The following is a 26080-nucleotide window of genomic DNA, read 5'->3' as shown; positions in this document are numbered from 1 at the left end:
TTCAACATGCTTTTGGTATGTGGGTGGAGTCTGGAGAACCAGGACCCTCCCCCTCTGCTCAGCACGGGTGTGTTTTCCCCTCCCTGCTGTTCAGCTTTATCTGTGTGACGGTCGGTCCGTAGCCCCAAGTTTCTGCAGTAGCAGCACAGCGCATCCTTTCGAGCCGCTCACGGGGGCCGGGGCAGGACACAGGCGTGAGTTTCAGGAGTGGGCACAGAGGTGCCGTCCGCCAGGTGCCGAGGATGCCCAGGTGGCGCTGCTTAAAAGGGGGGCATGCAAAACGAAATCAATTCCAAGGGTCAACTAAGCAAATGTTCTGTGTGGTAGGATGTGGTTTCGTGGGCTATTACACAAACCTGAGAGGCCAGGGATGACTTTTACGTACCTAGGGTTAGATTTATGCGCAGTGACATCGACTGAATTCTCTGCAGCCTCTGTAGCTCGTAGTGACATCACTCGTGGATGACGATGTAATGATTTAGGGGCGGCTGTCTTATTATTATTATTATTATTGTTATTATTATTGTTATTCATACAAATCCTGCTTATTCAAGTCATTACAGAGAGGGGAGGTGGGCTTGGAAATGATCACAAGTAACACAGGGTACGAGGTTGAGGTACACTCTGGACAGGATGCCAGACATCACAGACATCATTCCCTACAGGCAACTGAGAGATGCCAACTGGCTTAAATGTGTTTGAGAGGAAACAAGAGTGCTATGCCTTGAGGCAACCCTTGTGACATTGGGGTACATGCAAATGTTGGCAGTTGGCCAGTGTGGCAGTTTGTTATGATATCACCCACATTGTATGGATGATGTATTTTAGTAGCATTTGATTAACAGAACCAGGGACCAGTGTCTCTCATCATGGGAGATGAGAAGCCCCGCCCCTCGTATCACCTGCCTGAAACCTGGACTCGGGCCAGCGCAGAAAACAACGGAAAATAAAGACGAATGTAGAGATAAGAGAATACAGTGGATATTGTTCTTTTGTTCATGCTCTGGACATTAAATGCAGCTGCCTGTCCGGATAGCTGTAAAACCCATTGGCCGTATTGTGAATGGCAGAGCCATTGGACTCGGGGTTGTGTCCAGACCCGCGGTATTGTGTGCCGTATAAGAGCGGCCCGCACCCAGACAGAGAGTGCAGCCTGGGTGGGCAGGCTGTGAAATACGAGCTGCGTGCCATGTGGTTTGTAAAGGTACATTTGTATGGAGCTGAGTGTGATTTAAATGGCTGACGTGCGGTCGGCCGTGAGCCGGGGGGGGGTGCAGGCGGGGGGGTCGGGGGGGGGGGGCAGCACGGTGCGGACACGGATGCGATAACATTCAGGAAAGAAGCGCGTCTCAGAACAAAGCCTTTTATGTTTTCTACAGACTGTCGTAGACATAAATCCCCAGAACGCAAAACAAACCTAACCACAGGCCACCCATAACCATATGCAGCTTCCAGCCGTCATAGGCATTTAAACAGGCAAATAACAGGCAATAATCAAAAAATGCTTTTAGAATTTATTCACACTCATATTGTCTCCCTGGCACCCCATACAATGTGCCCCGGGATGGGCTGCAGGCTCACCACTGCCCTGCACTAGTCCTCATAGGATTTTCACATTTTCGTTGCTTTTAATTTTGAAATATCTCAGTCAATAAGAATCATATTTTGTTTAAAAAAAAATTTAGTGACTATGTCCTATGTGTCCGAACATATGGTAAGGGCTTGATAAGCATTTATAGAAAATGAATGGATATATGTATTTATATATTTACAGTATTTATGTTTCTTTGGAAAGATACTGTAAACATCACATCATCAAGACAGGGTGTGTGAAGTGCTCTCCCATCTCTGATCAAGAGCCTGCTCTCATATTCCTACCAGTCTCGTCTCTGTCATAACCCTAACAAACCACGCCTGTTACTCACTTACCCCTCTTGTCTTGCCTTTTGTTCCTAACCATCACGTGGAAATCACTCACAGCTGCCTCTCATTAGCCCTTTAGTACCTGTTTATCACATCAGCCACAGTCTGGTCATTAACACCAGTCTGCCTGTTGGCCTTTTGCAGTCCTTTTTGTTTCCCTCCTTCTGCTTTAATAGTAAAGTCGCTTTTGTTTTCTCGAATGCCTTTTATCCCTTTCAACGTGATAGAATGACCAGACTCCACAAATTGCCTAGCAGGTACACCCAGGAGCCCCTCGCACTCCACATCTCTGCCTACATGATTTCCTCTGCACGTTTTCTCCTTTCTCCGCGTGAGCCTCTTGTCTGCTCACCTGGATGATTTGTGGACAATCTGCTGCTGGACTGATTAACGGCGACCTGGAGGAGCCTGACAAGCTGAACAAACTCACTGAGCCACCCACTATGCAGATTGCCCCTCCGGTGCTGACTGTGTATGGGTTATGACCCTGGGGGAGAAGACCTGAGGAAGCCATGCCTGAGTCCACCAGGGACTCTTGGTTCTCCAGAGCCCTTGCTGATGCCTTTGAGGCCACCCTGCCTGAAGTGGAGGTGAAATCCCACCATGTGGAAGGTTGCCCAAAGCTAGAGCATTCTTCATGCAGGCAGGGGAGATCCTGGCAGGGTTCACCCCAGGCATGAATTTGAAGCTGAGAAGATTCTTTGCTGTATGAGGGCGATGCACCGGCTAATTGAGTGAGAGGCCGTGTCTCCGTCTCCTGGAGAAGCAAATGGGAGCATGACATCCATGCTGGCCTCCCAGACCTCTGCTTACCTGCTTCCTGTAGAGGCCCAGAAGGAAGAACCGACGGCGCCCTCCTGCTCCTGTACTGCAGTCCCCTTTGTGCCCTCCTGTTCTGACCCCGTTGGCCCTTTGGTGCCCTCAGGTCCAGATGGGCTTTGCCTCACCAGTGAAGTAGTCCAGGAGGGTCTGTGACTCAGGGTTGTCTTCCAGCTCCCCACGGTGCAGATCCTCAGATACCCCCCCATTTCTGTGTCTCAGTCCCTGTTCCAGTGCCCTGTCCTACCTCTGACCTGTATCCCTTACTATCCCCTCCACTGTTCCCCAGCTTGTCTACCCTGTTCTGGTGTGCTGTCTTCTGTCTGTCTCTGTCTCTTCTGCTCCCTAGTCCCCATTGATGTTTAATCTTCATCCTTCTGATTCCTGATGTGTCCCTAGTGCCTGGTTTCATCCTGTGTTTTGCCTGTTTCGTCTGTGGTTCTCTTTGTTTTCTCTTAGCCCCTGATCTGTCCCCTGCCTGTTCCATGACTGGGTTGTGCCGTGTGTCCTGTCCTGACCTGTCTGGTGGTCCTGACCCTCGGGGCTTGCGTGCTGTCTACCCAATGTGCCCTGTTGGTTCTGCTCTGTCCAATGCAGTGTCCCTTCCGTTCCTAGCCGTGTGTGTCCGCCCTTGCATTTGGTTCACTTTGTCCCCTCCCTTCGTCCTTCATGCCCACAAGGCACACTTTGGGGGGGGGGGTACTATCATGTCCCTGCCCGTCTCCTCCGTGTTATACCCCTAACAAACCGCGCCTGTTACGTCGTGTACCCCTCTCGCCTCTTGTTCCTAACCCTTATATGGAAATCGCTCCCAGCTACTTCTCATTAGCCCCTTGTTAGTCTTTTGTACTTCAGTACCTGTTTATCTTGTCAGCTCCAGTCTGGTCAATGACAGTCATCCTGTTGCCTTTGCCTCTCCCAAAGTTAGTCTTCCTGTTTTGACCCCTCGCGGTCCTGTTTGTTTCCCTGCTCCTGTTTTGATTATAAAGACTCTTTTGTTTTCCTCAACGCCTGTCCTCGAGTCCTTCCCTGCAACGTGATACCTGCTAGACAGTATACAGCAGAGCACTGTAGAAGGCAGTCCAGCGCCCACCTGCACAAGTGTGTGTGCGTGTGTGTGTGGGATACGTAAATATTACATTTTGGGGACATCTGGTGTCCACAGCGTGAAATAAATCTGCTATTATGACTTTGTGGGGATCATTTTTTGATTGGTAGGAGTAGCTTGACATAGACCTGGACTTTGTCTTCAAGCTACATTCTCATATATGTTTTGAATGACATGACTTGTTTCAGATTAAAGATTAAAATTGATGTGAGGTAAAAGTGAATTTTTTTTTTTTTGTACCTTACCATCTGTGGGTTTTGGCATTCATTTGGCAGTGGACCGATATCTCAGTGTGTAGTGGGAGGGGTCAGTTTCTCCCCAAGGAGGGTGACCCCTGTGGCGGTTCTCCCATAGTGCCGCTTGTGTTTTGTGTCAGTAACGCTTGGTGCCATGTCTCCTGGGTGGGGCACTGCTTCTGCCATGGACCCGCATCGTGGGTGTTTAGAGATCGGCTACACCTGTCGCCCTGCACTCCCGTTCCCCCTCCCCTGGCATCGCCGGGCATCTGGGCGGATGTGGGACCTTTCTGAAAGAGCAGCAACCAGTCCTTGGTAGAATTACAGCCAGTGGTGTGCTTAACAAAGAAGCTGTTTTTTTTTTTTTTTGTTGTCGATTCACTAGCATTTGCAGTTGAATGTTCTTTTTAACTCTCTAGCTGGGCTCTCGGCGTGCTTTAATTCACCAGCAGCTGCTGAAAAAGATCACTTAAGTGCAGCTGAATGAGCATTTTGTTATTTGCCCAAACGTGCGCATCAGAAAGGCAGCTGAAGAGAACTTTCTATACAGAGTGATCCTATCTTGGAATAGGCTGTAGAAAGAAGCTCTGGCTGTAACGAGGAGTGACCACTGAGCTCACTGACCTACTCGTGTGAATAATGGTCTCTCTTCTGGGCGTAGATCATTTTTGGCTGCATAAACTTTGGGGTGGTGTACAGAGCATATCTGCCTTCATCAGAGGCACAACGTGTTCATGAAGCAAGTGAAATGGTCTGTTAGAAGAATTCACATAGTCCACACAAAGAATGCACCGTGCTTATGTCACAGGTGCATAAACCAAACAAGATACATAAGCAAATAACTTATCCACATACCGATGGTTAAAAAAAAAAAAACAGCTGTTAAAAACATCTATGATGCAGAGAACTGGAGTTTCGTCCTGCTGCTGAAATGTTACTCCATATACATCCATGCATTTACTATAAATCTTTACGCAATGCTTTGAGCCTATTCTGGGAAATGCAAGGCACACCCTGAATGGGATGCCAGTCTATTTCAGGGCACGTACACAGTGGGTGGTGTTAGAGCAAGGTTCATCCACATACCATATACATGGAGGCAAGAAGTAAACCTGCAACGTTGGGTGGTAATGCTGTTTCTCACTGGGCCACCATAGCCATATATATAAGGGGTGGACAAAACAAGATAAATTAATTATATTAATTATATCTAAATATCAAACACATTGCATTCAGAACAGCTTCAGTTTTTATTGGAATGCTATCATTTCCTGAACTGTGTATTGATGGATGGAAGCCTATTTCTCACTCTGTGCTTCAAAACATTCCTTAATGGTTCACAGATGTATGGATCTGGTGATTGGGAGGGCCTGGGAAGACATCTGACTTCATCAGATGTCTGTATGGAGGCATTATCATTTTGGCATATGAGATCAATCAGGAAACCCAGATTTCTTAATTGTTATTCAACCATGCAGATCGATCATCAGACCAAATGACTCCTGAATGTTTCCCTTACCAACGGGCATTTTTGGTTGGGGGAATCCATTGACTTATTCCAAACATAAACCAGTTTGCATGGAAAACATATGAAAGATTATTATTATGTGTTTTTTTTTGCATTGCTCTGGGGTCCAGTTATATGTTTATATGTTTGTGTGCTGGCCTGTAAGTTGTTTCCAAACAGCAGCCTTGCCATAAGATCCGGCGTTGTGATGCTCACACGGATGCCAATTCAGTTTGGCTGTTTAGAAACATTGAGAGTCATGTTAGGTGTGTCCATGACTACTGGTGACCTTTAACGTGCATACACTGCACCTCTTTGCTAAGCCAGTTTGTCCGTATTTAATACATGTTATGTTTTTTGAGTCTGTTTCTCTTGACACATTGAATAGTTTTGCTGTCTTTCTTTTGTGACCAATGCCTCTGCATTTCAGGCACCAAATCTATAGCCTCTTTAGAACTATGTTAGTTGCATTAATACAGTGATTGTCAGACCACTATTATAGCTACTGCTAATTGATATTCACTGTAGTATGTCTCACTGTGATAACTGTGTTTGGAATTTTGCTTTTATTACTTTAAAGTCCTTTTCCAAATGGCGTTTACTTTATTTTGTCCTCCCCCACCCCGTACATATATGGCGGCTAATTGGGTAGCTCTGCAGTGTTGGGGGCTTGAATCTTACCTTCACTCTGTGGGAGGAGCTTCTATGTTCTGTTCATCTCATGCAGCCTTTCTCCAAGTACCCCAGTTTCCTTCTGCTGTGCCAGTCACTTGCAGTTAACTTCATACTCGTCATCCGCTTATTAGGTCTCCAAGCCTTACTACTGCTGCATTCCTATTGTTTTTTTTATTATTATCTGTAAATGTTTATTTCTGTAATATTACAATATCCTGTTTTTCAGGATATTCCATTTGTGTACTGTGTACTCTATAAACTTGTTTGTACCATGTTTACTTGTTTGCACTGCGTGTACTGTCTTTGCATCTTGTCTGATTGGCACTGTATGGATGTTAATCTGTGCACTAGATTCTAGCTGCTCGATGCACCTCAGTTTCTCCCTGGGGGTCAATAAAGTCAATCTTAATCTTAATTTTAACTGGCATTTTTAAATTGACCACAGTGTGTAATTGTGTCCTGTGATACACTCTGGACACAACACCAGTCTATCTCAGGTTTATGCCCATTGTTACTGGGGTTAGACCCCAGGTCTGCTCGGTGAACCTGACTAGGATAAGCGGCTGGAAGATGGTTTGATGTATCTATGTACCCTGTGGAAAATGGGTGTTTATATGTTGAAGTTTTACCATCTTTACTGATGCCTGATAATATTCCCGATCACACCCATGAGACACACCTGAAGGGGAAATTGTTTATCTGAATATATGAATTATCTGTGTCTTCCTTATCTGTTACAAACTATTGTCTCACTAAAAATGTCCTGATCAGACATTTACTGTTCGTGATGCTGAGAATTTGTACATTCTGCTTTATAGGTTTTTTTGTTACAGATACCTTGTGATAACAGAGCTCTAGCTATAATGCATTTGCACAACCAGAGACTCAAAATATAAGTGTGTTGCCACCTCAACATGGGCAATATTCACTGAGACTGGAGATAATGGGGACTTTCGGAGTTAAAACCAGTTTAACTGGGACATTTTCGTCATCGACTATTTGTGTGGAAGAAAGAAATTTCCAACAAAAACTTCACCTTTGCTGTAGACCAATGTGATCCCGTCGCCACGATGTTTTTTAAATGTTTGTTGCTACCCGATCTGTACAGCCTACCCGATCCATTCCTTCTGGGTCGAGTTCATGCATAGTGCACATGTGCACATGCACGTGCCAGTCTCATCACTGATGTCATGTCTGTGTTCACACTGGATGCATACCATGCCTGAGTCCACCTGAACCTTGCCCGGGTCCACTTTTTCATGCAGGCCTGGCCATGGTCAAGCATTGCATTCCCAGGCATAGTATGGAGTGATCACACTAATGAAACAGACAAGGATTTGGGGGGTCAAATGAGCTTGGGCATGGTACAGATTGCCTAGTGTGAGTACACCCTAAGACCTAGCTGTAGTGTTTGAGGTCTAGACAAACACTTTTCAGTTCTGACTGTCTGTCTACTCTCTTTCTGACAGGTGGATGTCTTAAGCCATGAGTCTCCAGGGAGCCCCAACAAAAAACACCAAGTGAGTGCGGTGATCACACACACGTGTGTGCACACAGTTGTGGATTCACACTCACCCTTACTCCCACACACATGCATCCATTTAAAAATGCAGACGGCTACAAACACAGTCCTGTTTCTGTAGTGACGCACGGATACAGACAAATGCTGTCTGAAACTTTCTGTTCCTACGCGTACAAACACATATTCATTACTTAAGTACACGCACACATTCTCCACTCACCTCTACATGTAGAAATGCTCCGAAAAACATTCGTAAGTGTGTACGTATACAGTCATACATATTTCTCAGCCGTGGCCTCATAATGTCTGATGTTCGTTTCACACTGACCCCAGACACACACACACACCTTTTTGGCTTTCCCCTTTTACAGACATTTACCCACACACTTTGGTCCCCCCCCATCCCCCGTGTGGTTTTGGGACCTGTGGGGAGGGGTGTTCCAGTTAACAGTGCACCTCTGTTGGGGAATATTTGCTCTGCTTGCCGACCTCCAGTCCCCACCCCTCCAGTCCCCTCCCCTTCACTCCCCCCACAGTCCTTCTCAGGACATGAATCCTGTCCAGTCCGCTGGACAGCAGCAGGGGTCTGCATACGAAATACTGGCAGCGTGGGGGTGCAGAGCAGGATGAAGCAGAGCCACTGTAACCCAGCCTCTTCCTCTCTTCACAGTGGGGTGGCTAGATCAGACAGCAAGATGAGTGCCAAGGCCCTTTATGGTAAGTGTGTGTCTGTATCTGCGTGTTTAGCTGTTTTCGGGAACAAAACTAACGTCTCCACATGGCATCCATAGTCATTTTTATTAGTTGTCAGTTTTTTGTTTTGATGGGTCATTAATTACATAAAAATGGGAATCGGCAGGAAGTCATAGCAAATACAGCTATAGGAGATGTGTGTGTTTGTGTGTGCGTGTGTCACCCAGAGGGACTGTGTTGTTTGCAGATTTGCCCGCGTGTATGTTTCTCTTTTTCCATTCGTGGTGTTGCCACGGTTACTGCCACATGTATACAGATGTGGTGCAGTGAATCTGAGCTGTCACTTTCCGGATCAGACCTAGGAAGAGGGGCTCCTGTCACAGAGCCAGAAGTCAAGTTGAGAGGCTCCTTGGTGATGTGGTTTGGATCAGGGAGGACAGGGTTCAGTGTGCAGCACCATAGTTAAGGTTTAAAGGTTGCGTGATACAGAAATCTTTGCACAATAAAACAATTGCTGTAAACCACCATGTTGGTTATGTCTAAAGTGCACATTTCCTCAGTCACCTATTAGGTATGGAACTTTTTAAAATCAAATAACCAGGTCATGGACGGATTTGCAAGGCAAATGTCTCTGCCAGGAAATCCAGGATCTGTTATGATTGCTCCCCCAGAACAGCAGCGTAGTCTGATAAGGTGGGACAAAGGTTTCAGAATGATAAATCAGCTCTCAGTCATTATCAGCCTTCAGGTGCACTAACCTGCTGTGCTGACTGTGCGTGTAGTCACACTGATTGAATGGCACGAGACAATGTGCTAAAAGTGTGAGGTGCTGTGATAACTGTGAGATGCTGAGTTTCACGTGTGAGACATTGTGATGGCTGGGGAGAAACAGTGAATTGACTGTGTGCGACACTGCTGATTGTAAGGTGTTCTGATAACTGCATAAAACACTGTGCTGACTGAGACACTGCTGATTATCAGATGCTCTGATGATTGTGTCAAACATTGTGCTGATTGTGAGACTGTGCTGACTATATGAGGCTGTGTGCTGATTGGGAGACACTGTGCTGACTGTGTGAAACACTGCTGAATGTGAGATGCTCTGGTGAATGTGAGACACTGTGCTGAATGTGTGAAACCCTGTGTGGAATGAGAGATGCTCTTAAGACTGTGAGACACTGTGCTGACTGTGTGAGACGCCGTGCTGACAGTGTGAAACACTGTGCTGATTGTGTGAGACACTAGTGAATGTGAGACACTGTGCTGACTGTGTGAAACCCTGTGTGGAATGAGAGATGCTCTTAAGACTGTGAAACACTTTGCTGACTGTGTGAGACCTTGTGCTGATTGTGAGATACTCTGGTGAATGTGAGACACTGTGCTGACTGTGTGAGACACTGTGCTGATTGTGAGATACTCTGGAGGATGGAGAGAATGCCAGGGGCTTAACTAAGCCATGGGCATATATTCCTGTATCTAGGGTGATAACTTCAGGGAACTACACTGTTGAGGAGCTGACCTCGTGACTGAAAAGTGGCATTCTGCTTTTGGTAAATTACCGGTATATGTCAATGGGGGAAAAAATGCATATATCAATGGATATATGACTGCCTCGAAAGGTATATAACTCAATAAATTACAAAGATAAAAATATAAAATAAAGCAAATAGAGCAATAAAGGAGAAAGGGTGTGTGTAAGAATGTGTGATTGCATGTGTTATGCAAGGAGAAGGAGTGCGTGTGTTATGGGTGTGTGGCAGGAAAAGGGTGTGTCCTCCCAACTACAGGTGGATGAAAAGGGCCATTGATTTGGAGCTGGGGGCTGCGGTGTGAGGTGCCCCATCAGCATGGCAGCACTAGCACTGCCTGCCCATCCGGCCCAGATGCGGGTGCCTTAAACTCCTCATGTGGCTGCACCCCCACTGTCTGCCACAACTACAAGCTCAGGCCATTTCTAGGACCCTGTGTCTGATGCCCTGCACTCACTGTGGGAAATGCTGCACTCGCTGTGCAGCTGACATTGAGCTTTCTGTGGAAGATGAAGCTCTGGCATATGAGCCTGTGCTGACTGTGTAAACCTGTGCTGACTGTCTGAGCCTTTGTTGTTTGAGACCTTTTGTTGGCTGTACAAGACACTATGTTGCCTGTCTGAGATTATGTTTTGACCATGTGACTTTGTGTTCGGTATGTGAGCACTGACTGTGCGAAATGCTGCTCTCTATGGGGAAATGTGTGGAGGGTGAACACAGTTCTGTGCTGAAGCTGTGCTGTGTGACAATTCACTGATGTGTCACTATGCTGGCTGTGTAAAATCCTGTAAAGGATAATTACTTAAGTCAGCTACATTCATATTGGCTACCAGTTCAGAGCACCAGACTACCACCAATAGTGTTCCAAATGTTCCACTGCAGCCAGACACTTACTACACACAACTACACTTAAATATCTGCAATAACACTTTGGATAAATTACCATTGGTGGACTCCTGTACAGAATCTTGCTACAGTGATATAGGTAAGGACTTTGTGTGTGGGCACAGTCAGGAGAGTGTTTGCATGGTCCAGGAAGAAAGGCCTGTCCTTGCACAGATCACTTTCCTTTTCAATACCTAATTTTGCCTTCATGCAAAAATCATGTAATCACTCTGTTCGTGCCGTTTAGCAGGTAAGCTATGCAAATGGGCACTGGGCCTTCCATGCTGTGCTGCTCAGCAGCCACTTGTGCTGGATGGGTGGGAGGGGCTGCTTTGAGGAGCTGAGATGCAGGGGCCTCAGTCTGCGCAGGTTGTGTCCTGAGGAGTGGAAGAGAAGGACTCGCACACGCTAATATTTCTGCAGTGTCTGTTTTGGGAGCAACATGGAACTTGCAGGTACTACGGTCCTTAATACAGGCACTAGCTATGTGAAGGCCCAGGTGTGAGGAATTGCGTTTAAGCTGTCAGATCTGTAAGCTTGGAAACAGTGTCTATTTAACAGTGTCTTTTTGTGCTCCTCATCTTATCACCTCTGTTATTTGTTCATGTCTTTGTTTGGCGTTTTCCCTTCTGGCCCGCTAATTCGCCTCTCTCTCTGTGCAAATGAGTCCACTGTGTTTGGCAAATGCAAACTGTGAGTAATGTGCGTCTGAGGGTTTTTTTATGTATAAAGTCAGTGTGCTTTTTGGTTTCATTCTATGTAAAAGACCGATACGGATATGGTGATTCTAGCCGAGTCTTGGTTGAGAGAAGGCTATGACTGAGCCTCACTATGCTAATGTTTGTTCAGAATGAGGTGGTCACTATTTCTGTTTATGATATAAAGACATCTGTTTGGAATGAGGCTCTGATCCATCCTATATATCATATAAAGACATTTGTTTGGAATAAGGTTCTGATCCATCCTGTATATCATACAAAGACATCTGTTTGGAATGAGGTTCTGATCCATCCTATATATCATATAAAGACATCTGTTTGGAATGAGGTTCTGATCCATCCTGTGTATCATATAAAGACATCTGTTTGGAATGAGGTTCTGATCCATCCTGTGTATCATATAAAGACATCTGTTTGGAATGAAGTGGTGATCATTTCTGTGTATGATATAAAGATGGAATGAGGGCCCAGTCTTTCCTTTGCTAAGAAGGCAATTATCCTGATTGTTGATAAGGTACCAATATCTACTCAGAATGAGGTGATAATGCAGCCTTGTAGATTGAAGCCTTTGTACTAAGGAAGCCTGGTGCTGGATGGGTATAGATGCCACAGACATGCTTTTGTGCAGCTGGTTATTCTGAGATACCGAGAACGATACTGACACCAAGTGTGTGTGAGCCTGACAATAAGTTTGACACTGAGTGTGACTGAAGAGCACACCACACAAGAGTCTCAGAAAAGACTCATCCGTGACTGGCGACACTGTGACTCTGGCATGACTCCTAAAACCTGTGTCAGTCATGGGGTGCTGTAGTGTAAACAGAGCCTCACCTTTCTTCCTGCTTTGTGAGGAAGATAAGTATGTTTGTAAACATGCCACGGTAGATAGAGGCTGCTGAACAGGTCTTTGAGTTACATTTCAGATGCAGTGTGCGTCGAAATTACAGATGAAATAAGGTTGAAGTACTGATATTGACGTGTTTGGTTTGGCGTTACAGTTTAATAAGTGTTTTGACTGCGATGTTTATTTTTATGTTGATTTAGGTTACAAAAGTGACAGGAATGTCATATGCCTGTACAGATGAAAACGCATGCACACACACACCACACACACACACACATACATACATCACACACACACAGACATGTTTGTAGTCATATCTTATTGAGGACCATCCATTCATTCTTACTGGAAAAACCCTAATCCCAACAATGACACACTTAACCCCTTCCCAGCCCTAACTGTAACAATAAATAATCAAACAAAAGCATTTTTAGTTTTCCGATTGCAGTCATGGCAAAACTTTGTCCAGCAGAAGTCAAAAATATCCAAAAAGTAACTTTGAACTTTGAAGCCGCTTGAACCATCTGCCGCCCGGGCCACTCTCATCACGGTGGGCCCTGCGGACGGGCTACCAGTAATGCATTGCATGAATAAGGCACGAGGCGGTCAGCTTTCAGAGACACCTGTGCTTGTATTTCACCTTCCAGGGAGGCGGGAGGTAGGGCAGGAAATGGGGAAGTATCACCATTTCCTTTTCTAAGGGGGGGGGGGGGGAGGGGAGGTAGAATGGAAGCAAAAGAGCGATAGAGCAAAGAGGCAGGGAGAACTTGGAGGAGAGGCAAGGGTTGGATAGAGTTTCAGCCTGCAACAAAGGGATGAATGACATAGGTGAGTAAAATGTGGATGTGTGGGTAGTGACCGGTACAGAAGGCAGTAGACTGAGGTGAAGAAGCAGACTCAGTGGGACTGAGAGAGGGGCAAAGGGATCTTAAAGGTAGACCTACAGTTACTGAGGCAATCAGTATTCACTGCCTGGATATATCTTGTATATCTGTGCTCAGTGGCCACTGTATTAGTACCAAGCGTGACCCATTTTGGCCTTCAGAACGTCTTCAAAGGTGGATGAGTTTTATCTTCAGAGAAGCCACTCTGCACAACACTGATGTAATGAACTCTTATTTTTGCACTTGTGGCCTTCCTGTTAGCTTTAACGAGTCTGGCCATCCTCCCCTGACCTTGTACTTCAACAAGGTGTTTTTGGTAATACTACTGCTACTAGCCGGTTGTTTTTTTGTTTATTACAATATCTTCTATAAACTCTATACTAGTGTTTGTGAACTGGTTCAGCCACTGAAGCTCATTTTTCCTTGGGCATTAAGTCATAACACCGTTGTGAAAATCCCAAGTGGCCTGCTGTTTCCGAGATGCTGGAGTCACCACATCCGGTAGCAGCAATTACACACTCTCTATGACAGTGTTTCCTAATCCGGTCTTCGGGACCCACAGACAGTTCACATTTTTGCTCCCAGTAGGGAGCTCAGAGGGAGCAAAAATGTGGACTGTCTGGTAGGGAGTAAGATCACACGTCTTAACTGCTCTCTGCTTAACAACACAGTAACTGACCCTCTTGACCCTGTGTGCATACTGTTTATATACAGTTGCAGCCCCATGATTCACTGTATAGATGAGCAGGCTGTTTGCATTAGCAAGGAGGCATACTTAATAAACTGGCCAGTGATGTGTATGTACTGTATATATGATGAAATTGTTATAAGGTAGAAAGCAGAGGGCAGAAATGATGTCACACCATAGAAAAGACAGAGGAGATCTGTTTATCCAGCCACTGGACCAATAAAACAAGGACAGTCAAAGAGAGAAGTCTTGGCAGTATAATGAATGAGGATCAGTCCACCAGACACAGGAACTGTAAAGTCTTTGTGTTAAGAGAAGGAAGAAAATATTTGAATGGGGAATTATTATAACTTGTTGTGCCACTTTGTCCTGGGAGATATGACACAGGTCCTCCTCTCTCACACTGGTAATTTATGACTCACTGGAGTTTATAGACTTAATTCATTGCATTCATTTGCATTGTGTTGAACGTTATCCAAATAAGATTGGTCAATTACTCTAAACGGGCTTATATTGAAATATATTAAGGTCCATAAGAAGGTTGTTCCAGTCACTGATTCAATAAGCACACAGTAAGGTTCACTAACTAGCATGCGTGATGTATATGGATATGACGTAAATCTATGAGTTTAGTATTCTGCCTGTGATTTTATTGCAGCGAGAACATCACGTAAAAGGCACTGGAGTGGAATAACACTGGAATAATAGCTTGTGTGTGTGAGGTTTAACCTCCAGTAAGGATCTCCAGAGAGGTCTGGTTCTTTCTGCTGCTCTCTTGCTACACCTACCAAAAAACATCATTACGTTTAAGTGTCTGTGCTCAAATACGTAAAGCTTAGTGTTGAAGTAACATATTTGTTGCAAGTAAAGGCATTGCTCGGTGTGTGCCAGCTGACCTTTGACCCTGCTAACAGATAGGAGAATGAGGTGGACGGGTGGGCGGGGCTATGGGTGACAGCGCACTCCTGCCGTGAGGGTGGCGGGTCATTCCGTACCAGAACTGGGCAGAGGGAGTACGACAATCATTAGGAGCAATGCTGAGCTGGAAAGAGAAAGGTAATAGAAGGTTGGGTCACATTGGGGGGTCGGTCTGTCATTGCCATTTATTTTTGTGGAGAGGTGGAGGATATTATTACTGTAGATATGATGGGTTCTGGCGGGTGAATGAGCAGTGATGGGTTTGTGTCTGTGTCTGTGTGTTTGTGTGGTGGCCGTCCTGGTTTCTGTCAGGTGTGTGACTATTTTCTCAGAACAGTCACATTTACAGTGTGTGTGCTTCACCTTCCTCCCTTCCGCACTTCACAGAGCAGAGGAAAAAGTACTCCAACTCCAACATCATCATGCATGAAACGTCCCAGTATCATGTGGAGGTAAGGGCCGTCTCCGTCTCTATTCACACTCATTCCAGCAATCGGTCAGTGCCGATCACCAGCGCGCTGTTTTGTACCAGTAATATACAGGATCTGGTTTATAAAGGGAAACTAGATTTTATCCGACTTCCATAAAAATGAATCAGAGCCGGCTTGTGGGTTAATTTTTGATCGTCTGTTTGTTTTTTGTTTTACTGCCAATGTGCTGTAAAGCTGGTTTCAAGCCACTTGGCACAGGCACCGTATATCAAGAGCCACGAGGAGAGAGTCTCGTTAAGAAGCCTTTACGGGTCTGCAGTGGAACATAAGTGGAACTGGGTGTATCAGTCCTGTCCTCCAGTTACGTGCAGGATCATGGTCCATGATCAGGACCCAGGAGTGTGTTTACGTGCATGTTCATCTGACACTCTTAATTTTATGTGATTGATGATGTGATTTTATTAAACGATTAGACGTGATAACAAAATATTGCCTTTTTAAAAATCAAGATGAAGTTCTTAAAAGAAGAGCTGGGTTTATTTGGAATCCTCCCCGAGAAGGGAAGCTGCAGTTTATGTGGTGACATTTTCTAAAAATATGCGCTACATAGAAAAAACGCCAGAGCTCAGACATTTAAGATTAAGATAAACTTCATTGATCCCAGGAGGAAGTTCTTGTGCTTACGGCAACAATTATGCATTCAAATATTCAAGTGGGACTTTATTGTAGTGCCAGTCATACACTAGTATACAGTGTCAGAATATGTCGTTCCCCCCGGACCACGGTGCAACATAAGACACACAGGAGGACTGTATGTGCACAATAGGGACAGGCATAAAGTGCAGATTAACACACAGTGCACATGACACGACAGGAGGGCAGATGCACAGTATGTACGTGAATAAAGTGTGTATAATATAGCAGCAGGATATAAATATGGTAAATTAACTATGTAACATGAATAGAATGATACACCTGTCTGTACATAACAGAGCACAGACCAACATACATGTAGTGCAAAACAGGGCAAAGACAGTAGACATGGTACAAATATGGTGCAAACAAATTAAAAATGTATACAAGCTGAATATGTTAAAAACAGATATTTTTATAAATACCTATTCATTCCCCTACCCAGACAGAGTGTAAAGCACATGGGCTTGTGGCTGTGAGGGTTTCTCTTCAGCATGACCTTTGCTTTCTTCCACCTGTAATAAAACAGGCAGAGAGCTCAGCCTGATCAAAGCCAACAACCACACCATCTAAACATTTTCACAATTTCAGATCTCCTATTCACTGCTGTCCAAACCCTGCAGTGCGCAGCCCGGTATAATGGCCGCAGAGTAATGCTTTGGCTGTTCTTCCCCTTTCTCCTGGGTGAATATCCATAAGGCCCATACTCAAATCTCACACCCGGTCATCCTCCTCACAATCGTCTGATTTTTTTCATTGCTTAATTTGTCATGCGTCCCGAAAATAAAGTGGCTTCATTTTGGCCTGTATCCGTAGCTTAGGAGGCAGAGCAGTTTGAGTCTGGAATTTTACCTGCTGCTCGCATCGCTAATGTTGGACGCTGATGCATGATTCATGTAATAGTGATTAGTTATAATTAGGTGTTAGAAAGTGAACATTAGACTGTCTCTAGTATGTGCTAATTCATGTGTAATCTACAATGCTTTTGCTATTGTAATAATATTCCTGTATTCTGTGACTAATGTGCTAAACTCTATGTAATATGGACCCATTAGTGGTCTGGACTGTTTTTCTTTGCAGTAGATTCTAATGCTAATGCTATGTAACTTATACGATGCATGTTCTCAGTGTTGAACTGCATTTAGAGACTACATGTTCTCATTATGTTCACGTGAGTTTTTGTTGGGTAGTACAGCGTTCGACTGAAATCTGCATGTTAATATCAGTTGAATGGATGAATATGAATTTTCATCTAAGGAGTCAGAATTATTTCTGGTTTCAGGTCAGAAAAATATAACATAAAAATAAATGAAAATATTTTTTTAGTTGATCACCAGGTATTGGACCAAGATGACTTAGCTTCATATTCAAACGGAAAGTTTTTAAATGGTAGCTATTTTCTCTGTGAGTCATTCCTTAATTCTAACTCTACTTAAGTTCATCCTGAAGTATGTCCCAAACATCTCTCTCCAGCACCTCTCCACCTTTGTGATGGATAAAACCGAGTCTATTGCCACAATTGATGATGCCATCAAGAAGCTTATCTTTCTTGACTCCAAAGACAAGATTTGGACCCAGGAGATGCTGTTGCAGGTTACTGACAAGGCCATACGCCTCTTGGATTGTGACTCACAGGTACGTCTACTGTGTTACTGTGGCAGTGTTTTCTGCACCCATCCTTAACATTAGTGTGAGCCAGAAGTAGACTTCCCTCCAAACAGCATTAATAATAACCTGTAGTAGATGCTCCTGTTGAAGTTTGATTCTGTTCCGCTCACTTGGTTTAGCTACTTATTGAGTTGACTTAACAGCGGTGACCAAGTACTTTGAGTATTCTGTGTCTCACTTTTTGGAAGGACACACACACATTTTATGACATTATCATGAGAAATGCATTAATAAAGCCTTGAAGTAACCTGTCCGTAGTGCATGCTAACCGCACTACACGTAGACAGGGAAATAAGACCTGAAGGCATATAAAAAGTTAAACAAAGTGAAAAGATGGCACTGTGACTCAATGTGATAAAAATATACGTTATGACCTCAGGATCAGCAGCTAATTTTAATGCTAGACATGAAGATGTTGGTGAAGACTTTTGATAATACTGTGGTCTGCAGGAATAACAAACAAGTCCGTTATTGATCATATGAAGCCGAAACTTTCACTTAAAGCACAAATAACCAGCTAGAAGCCATATTATTTTTTAGCGTATTATGAGAAGACAAGTGCGATGGAGAAGACCATGATGTTTGGAAAAGATGACTTATGGTAGGAATATGAGGAAGAGAATAACCAGCACAATAATAAACATGCCTTTGGGAGGCTTAAAGACCTTGACAGAAGATAGTATGTTCTGGAGGAATGCTGCCTGTATGGTCATTAGGACTTGACCTTGACTTTACAGCACCTAATAACAAAAAACAATAAAACGCTAAAAGATATTTACAGATGGGCCCTGTTTAAAGCTTACAGCAGGTTCACTAACGGTAAACACTGCGGCCTTTATTGGGTTGCTGAGCTTGTGGTTTAGAAACCCAGGCTGTACGTGAATAAATAAGACGCTCAATAAACTGATCTCATAAGAAAAACAGAACAACTTTAGGCGATTTCAGTTCCAAGAGGTACATGTCAATAATTGACTTTGGGAGACACAGTAACAGCTGTGTGTGTTGAGAGCACCATCTAATGGAAAAATAGGGATGGTGCTATGAAACCAGACATGAGGCACATTACGTATGAGTGAGAGAACAGAATTGTGACTTTGTGATAGTTCCTAAATGCAACAGCCTGAAATAACACACTGTCTATTATGCATTATGTCTGAATATGTCTCAGCTGTACATAAATTACATAGAAAATAACTGGTTATACACTCTAAGGACAAAAGTATTGGGACACATTTCTTAATCACTGAATTCATGTGTTGCATTCAAACCCATTGCCACAGGTGTATAAATTAAACACCTAGCCATGCAGTCAGGGTTACAAACATTTATGAGAGAATGGGGTTTGCCTGCACCGCTGCTGTGGTGGGTGGGTTTGGGGTGTGGGCTCTGTTGGCTGGGGCTGGGGCTCCGGGTCCCGGGCGGGTAGTCGCCCGCAAGCGGTGGGGCCTGGCCTGCCCAGGCCCAGTCGCCTGGTGGGGGCGTGTCGGTCGTGTTGGTCTCTGCTGGTGTCCACGTCATAGGGCCCTCGGGCACTGTGGGGTGGTTGGGGGGGGGGGTATTGTTGGAGGGGCCTCCGCCTTGCTTTGGGGGGGTGGCTGGGGGGCGGGGGTTACCCCGCCTAGCCTGACCGGCTCTCTGTTTGCCGGTGGGTCTGGGGTTGTCCTGTCCGTGGCTGCTAGCTGGGGTCCCATTGGGCGTGGGGGGGCGGGACTCTTCTGGTCGGTGCCTGAAGGGGGGGGGTCCCCAGCTGCCGGGCTGCCTGTGGCGCCCCTGAGCACCCCAGTTGGCCACCCCTGATAGCTGTGCGGGGTCGGGAATCTGGCCCCGGTGCGGGGGGAGCCCACTCCTGGCACGCCCTTACTGTTCCCCTGGGCCCGACACCACATTTCACACAACACTAGGACTTTGACAGGCAGTGTGGAGGTGCGCCCAGACACTGCTGCCCCTGATGGCATCAACTATCAACACATCCAATGATAAATCAGCTCACACCTACACTTGCACATATAAGAATGGGCCCATACGAGGTTGAGTGATCAGTATCATTATTATTACTTTTGAGTAACTGATACATTGATGGATTTATACGAATTGAAAAATATGTGTATATGTGTATGATCACCTGTGTATGCTACATAAATAATACCTATTTCTAACATTATTATTATTATTGTTCTTGTTGTTCTTGATGATATTATTGTTGTCATCATTAGCCTGCTATTACTATTTTGTTGATGGTGTCCTTTTAATGAGTGTTATGTGTGTTACGGTTGTTTGTACTCTGCATTCCTCTACACTTTGTTTTCTCCATCCCACCTTTATTATTATTCTTATTATTATTATTTCTATTTACCTTTTTTTTCTTCACCATGGTGAAATGTCTGTTATTGTTATGATTTTTCTTTCTGTGTCATCCTCCCCCTTTTTAATTTTTTTTTTATATATAATAACGGTACTAGGGCGGGTGAGTTTGAAGTGGCCACACTGGAATTGAATATCTTTACACTGTAACTTTAATTTAAAATAAAGTTGTCCTCCGAAGAGATGGTGGGCAGAAAAAGAAGAGAACCCAAGCTTAGTACTGTCATAGGATGCCACCTTTGCAGTTAGTCAGTTCATGAAATTTCTTCCCTGCTAGATATTCTGTAAGCTGTAAGTGGTAATATGGCAATGTGGAAGTGTTTAGGAACAGCAGAAACTCAGCCATGAAGTGGAAGACCACGTGAAATAACAGAGCAGGGTTGCCGAGTGCTAAGGCGCATAGTGTGTGAAAGTCGCCGACGCTCTGTTGACTCAATAACTGCAGAGTTCAAATTTCCTCTGGCATCAGCCCCAGCGCAAAAGCTGTGTGCTGGGAGCTTCATGGAATGGGCTTCCATGGCTGAGCAGCTGCATGCAAGCCTCACATCACCAAGCGCAATTCCAGGCGTCGGATGGAGTGGTGCAAAGCACACCACCACTGGACTCCGGAGCAGTGGAAATGTGTTCTGTGGAGTGACACATCACACTGTCTGGCAGTCTGATGGACAAGTCTAGGTTTGGCGGCTTCCAGGAGAACGTTACCTGCCCGACTGCATTGTGCCACCTGTAAAGATTGGAGGGATAATGATATGGGGTTGTTTTTCAGGGGCAGGGCTAGGCCTCTTAGTTCCAGTGAAGGGAACTCTTAATGCTTCAGCATTCCAAGATATTTCGGACCTTGTGGGAACAGTTTGAGGAACTAGAATGGAGATTGCGAGCCAGGCGTTCATTCCAGCATCAGTTCCTGACCTGACAAACGCTCTTGTGGATCAATGGGCAAAGACATACAGACACACTCCATAATATTGTGGAAAGCCATCCCAGAAGAGCGACTGCTTTTAATGAAAAGCATTGAATAGGATGCCATAAAAATTCCCCAATACCCAATACTTTTGTCCATATAGTGTTTGTACTGTAATTTCATGTTGTGTGGGATTTTCTTTTGGTATTTCAATTATATGTCCTGTTGACAAATCACTATGGGAGTTCAAGTACATAGGATCCATCCTCATTGTGAAATGTAAGGTCTGTAAGACTATTAAGAGAACGTTTGTTGTTGAAATTGCCCAGATGCTGGGGTTTCCAGTACACACAACGGGGATCAGTGTGACGGTGTAAGAACTGAACATCTTCCTCTGGCTCTGTCAGGAGGAGCTGGAGAACTTCCCACTGTGCACGGTGCACATGTGCCAGACGGTGCTGAATCAGACTCGCTACCCCTCAGTGCTGCTGCTTGTGTGCCAGGACAATGAGCAGCAACGGCCCGACATCCATTTCTTCCACTGTGACGAGGTGGAGGTGAGTCCTTTCACTGAAGCTGACCCAGACACACTCACGCCCCACAATGTGACACAGTCCAGTAGCTCCCTAATGCTAATCCAGACATAAAGAATACACTGTAACACAGTCCAGTAACTCCCTAATGTTAACCCAGACACAGACAATACACCGTGACACAGTCCAGTAGGTCACTGATGCTAACCCAGATACACACGATACACTGTGACACAGTCCAATAGCTCCCTAATGCTAACCCAAACAGAAACACAAATGCCCTGTACTGGGATACTGCCTCAGAACCGCCTAATGCTAATCCATATATATACAATTCACTGTGACATGGTCCAGTATCTCCCTAATGCTAATCCAAACAGAATCATGCATGCTCTGTATTGGGACACAATCTCACAACCACCTTATGCTAATGCAGACACAGACACATACGGCACTATGACACTTGGTCCATAACCTTGATCCAGATTCCCAAATATGCACTCATGAGCATCAGAGATAAGTATTATTATTGGTGTTTTTTACTGACATTATTTTGTGCTACATAATGCATGCCGCTATGCTCGCCCCTATAGGCTGAAATGGTGCATGCTGACATCGACAGTGCCCTCGGAGACAACAGACTCGGCAAGAAGATGCGGCCGCAGACCCTGAAGTAAGCTTGTATCCGGCTCCCCCACACCCACGTTCCATGGCTACCTGTCCACTGAGCTCACAGCTATAACCCTTTTCCCCATAGGATCAATCAAGAGAAGATGAAACGCCACAGGGAAACCATCATCCCCCCCTCGGCCTCCAAAGACCAGGCCCCGGCTGTCAAGGGCAGAGTGGCTGCCACGAACATGAAAGGTGATCCAACATATACGCACAGATATGCACGCGCACACACTCACACATACAGGTTGGTAGTTATGTCTTTGTGGGGACTCTCCATTCATTTCTATGAGGAAAACTCTAATCCCAACATGATGACTTTAACCCCTAACCAGATTGCACCAGGCCTAACCTTAACCATAAGTAAACAAACAAAATACGAGACTTTTGGAATTTTTACTTTTTTGATTGCATTCAAAGATCTTTGTGGGGACCTGAAAAATGGTCCCCATAATGCCAAATAAGTTTTTATTACATTGTGGGGGATATTTGGTCCCCACAATGTAATGCAAACATAATCTACACACACACACACATACACACACACACACAAGCATACGTACTGCAGGAACTTAGAGTATCTCTGCTGAACAGATATCGATAAACGGAGTTCTGTTCAACAAGACCAGGAGTCTAATGAAATGCTGGCACAGCGCATTGAAAAGGATGTGGTGAGTTCTTCTGATACTTTACAATACTGTGATATGATGTCATTGTATGGTATTGTACTGTGTAACATTTTGATAATCTGTAGACTGAATCACTACATAAAGACTGACCCTCTGGTACTGTGATATGTAGCACAGTGATATTCTGCATATAGACTGAATCACTGTATACAGATGGACTCTCTGGTACTGTGGTATGTCACTGTGATATTCTGCATACAGATTTAATCACTGCATACAGACTGACTCTCTGGTACTGTGGTATGTGTCACTGTGATATTCTGCATACAGACTGACTCTCTGGTACTGTGGTATGTGTCACTGTGATATTCTGCATACAGACTGAATCACTGCATGCAATCAGACCCTCTGGTTCTGTAATGTGCATCACTGCATTGACTGTACGATACCTTGCTTGCTGAATTTGACTCCTGCTTTTTTATTTTTTAGCAAATTCTCAACTGTGCTCTGGATGACATTGAAATTTTTGTGGCGCGGCTGCAGAAGGCCGCTGAGGCATTTGCTCAGCTTAACCAGCGGAACAAGAGCAAGAAGGGTAAGAAGAGAGGCCCAGCAGGTAAGTGACTCCATGCCCCCTCGATGACCCCATGTGTGCCTGAAAGCACGGCCCTGTGTTGTACACAGCTATTACAGTAGGCAGAGTTTCGCTGCTTGTCAAGTGCTGCTGGGGAGTGTTTCCAGGGTCTGTGTTAATGAGTGTCTGGTGTTTCCAGAGGGCATGCTGACCTTACGAGCCAAACCACCATCAGAGGCCGAATTCAGAGATAGCCTGCAGAAGATAAAACTTGCCTTTAACCTGCTGGTGGGTCTTTCAGTCAGCTAAAGCACTGCTTTCACACTGACGACCTTCCATTCAAACTAGCTTCCACATAGTATATCATTGCTCCCATAATTTAAAATGTATTATTCGTTAGTCTTACACTGCAATTCTGTCAGGTCTACTGCTAGCTTTTGAAGGTCTTGACCTAGTGTTTATTGCCCCCTGCAGGCCAAACTAAAGAAGCACATCCAGAATCCCAGTGCAGCTGAGTTGGTTCACTTTTTGTTTGGTCCTTTGGAGCTGGTAAGGAAAAGGGCTCACTGGGCAACAACCTGACTGAGAAATTCACTGCGCATTTCACCCACCGAGACACATCAATACACTATTGCATTGTGACACCGAGATAGACATTGATATAGGCAAACATACTACGTATTATCTAGACAGATTGACTCACTGGCAATCTGAGATGCTGGCATATTGAGCACCGGAGTCGGGTCACTCGAGGTAGGGACTCAAACTCTCTCATACCTGCCACTTCAGACTCAACTTCACCTTGGGTCTTAGAACTTGTGAACGAAAACGTTTTTTTTTTTTTTCCCCCTCACATAAAGTGAACAAAACAGGACAGTAATGTACATTTAGCTACCATTATATCTGTACCATAAATCATCGCTATAGTATGCATAGATTAAGCATACGAAAACAAATGAAGTGTAAGGAATGCGGTGTGGCATTAACGATGCTGATAATGCATAAATAATATTGTCATTCATGAATAATGCCATTGGTAATTAGAATAATGTTAAATGCTCTCTTCATCCAACATTACAACTAACATTAGCTGGCTAAAATTATTGGCTGGGAGGTACAGTTATGCAGATGTGCATTCAGTAGCCTAGCTTTATCCAGTGTTTGAGTTATTTCCCTATTTTTACATTAAAAATTTAATTGTTCCATTTAAAGTACCAAGTAGTGTTATTAAAAGTTTGAAAGTGTGTACTCTAATTTTCTTCACTAAAATGATTTTCAAGCAAATCTAGAAGTGTACTTCCATCACAAAAAAAAATTAAACGACTTGAGACTTGACTTGGGCTTGCAAAAGAGGACTTGTGATCATCTCTGTAATTAGAGTATTTGGACTAGTACGGAGTTTTACTTCCAGGTGCTACAAAGCTGTGGGAGTCCAGATCTGGCCCGGTCCATCACCTCCCCTCACCTGTGCCTGGATACTGTTGAATTTCTGAGGGGACATCTTAGCCCCAAGGAAATGACTGTCTTTGAGCTCCTGGGAGATTACTGGACCAGGCCCAGGTGAGTGTGTATGTAGCTACTGATATTATGTAACAAGTAAAGATTTACTCTATATCTGTAAACAACTCATATCTACTTATGTCTATCTGCCAAAATCAACTGGGTAACTGATTGTCATGACAAAGGAGACAGAACTCATGTCGGTCATTTGTATGTCTCAGAGCGGATTGGCCGAAAGATCAGCTCGCCCCTCCCTACTTTCCCAAGTTTCGCAATGGCTGGGAGCCTCCTGCAGAGATATTCCGGACTTCACCATGGGAAACAGAAGGCTCTACCCAAGCTCTCCCGTCAGCCAATCATTCAGTTTACAGGAAGCCATCCGATGAGGTAAATGTTGGGAAAACGATGGAAGAACTGAATGATCTTTCGGCTGTGCCGTTGGTCCAGGACCTGCAAAGGGTCCTCATCTACCAGCTCACTAAGCATTGATATGCAAAAGTTGCAAATTTATTTATAAAACTCACATCAAGTTGTTCTGTAATTAGTAGAATATTGTAGCTGTGTACAACCGTGCAGCTTCATCACATTCTTTGGTCAACAGTTAATAGATTCTCATGCTCTCTTTCAGTTTTATGGTTCACCGCCCTACAGTCCCTCCAACGGGTAGGTTAAGTGACCCTTCATTATATTATAATGAATATATTATAATGGGATACGACCCGGTTAAGGAACTCTCTAACTCTGCTATTCCTATCCTGCTTGAGTCTCACCCTCAAATTTTGCTTCTGGAGCATTGAAAGCAGGGGTGGATGTACAATAAGGCCAGGGTAGGCAGTCGCCTGGGGCCCCCGAAAACTGGGGGCCCCGTGAAGACAGAAATTCCGCAAGTTACATTTAAGGATATAACATAATATGATCATTTAAATAATAGTAATATTTGAATTTTTAGCGACAGTTTTCAGGATAGTCAAAGTTGCCCCCCTGTGCCAGCTGTAATGGACTATTCTGCTTTGAAACTTCGCACTACCCAGCTTTCTTTACCACTGGAGTCTACTGATTGTTCACTGCCGAGCGAGCTGGCACTAAGTAACAAGAAGAAAACGGCATGAAGATACAGGACTAACATGGCATCTCTCTTGTGTGATACTGTCTCACTAGAGCGGTAGGC

The 26080-nt window shown here is 44.6% G+C and overlaps 1 protein-coding gene across 4 annotated transcripts in view; it reads left to right on the top strand.

Annotated features, from left to right (window-relative positions):
* eps8l2 (EPS8 like 2) overlaps nucleotides 1–26080 on the top strand; it is a 37169-nt gene that overhangs the window by 6278 nt on the left and 4811 nt on the right. The window contains exons 1-15 of one of the 4 annotated variants that reach the window (XM_049031355.1): nucleotides 1785–2180; nucleotides 7738–7788; nucleotides 8461–8507; nucleotides 15338–15402; nucleotides 17548–17709; nucleotides 21412–21561; nucleotides 22131–22210; nucleotides 22295–22404; nucleotides 22804–22880; nucleotides 23328–23454; nucleotides 23612–23700; nucleotides 23887–23961; nucleotides 24824–24972; nucleotides 25134–25299; nucleotides 25541–25575. In XM_049031355.1, the coding sequence (XP_048887312.1) occupies nucleotides 7754–7788; nucleotides 8461–8507; nucleotides 15338–15402; nucleotides 17548–17709; nucleotides 21412–21561; nucleotides 22131–22210; nucleotides 22295–22404; nucleotides 22804–22880; nucleotides 23328–23454; nucleotides 23612–23700; nucleotides 23887–23961; nucleotides 24824–24972; nucleotides 25134–25299; nucleotides 25541–25575 (1367 nt within the window). In that variant the 5' untranslated portion in view covers nucleotides 1785–2180; nucleotides 7738–7753. Of the gene's footprint in view, nucleotides 1–1784; nucleotides 2181–7737; nucleotides 7789–8401; nucleotides 8508–14997; nucleotides 15089–15337; nucleotides 15403–17547; nucleotides 17710–21411; nucleotides 21562–22130; nucleotides 22211–22294; nucleotides 22405–22803; nucleotides 22881–23327; nucleotides 23455–23611; nucleotides 23701–23886; nucleotides 23962–24823; nucleotides 24973–25133; nucleotides 25300–25540; nucleotides 25576–26080 lie in introns of those variants that run through there. The other 3 variants (XM_049031354.1, XM_049031353.1, XM_049031356.1) reach the window with 3 other exon arrangements.

This window comes from Brienomyrus brachyistius, chromosome 11 (genome assembly GCF_023856365.1).
Source record: "Brienomyrus brachyistius isolate T26 chromosome 11, BBRACH_0.4, whole genome shotgun sequence".
Classification (NCBI taxonomy): Eukaryota; Metazoa; Chordata; class Actinopteri; order Osteoglossiformes; family Mormyridae; genus Brienomyrus; species Brienomyrus brachyistius.
This window is presented reverse-complemented; position numbering and strand designations above follow the sequence as displayed.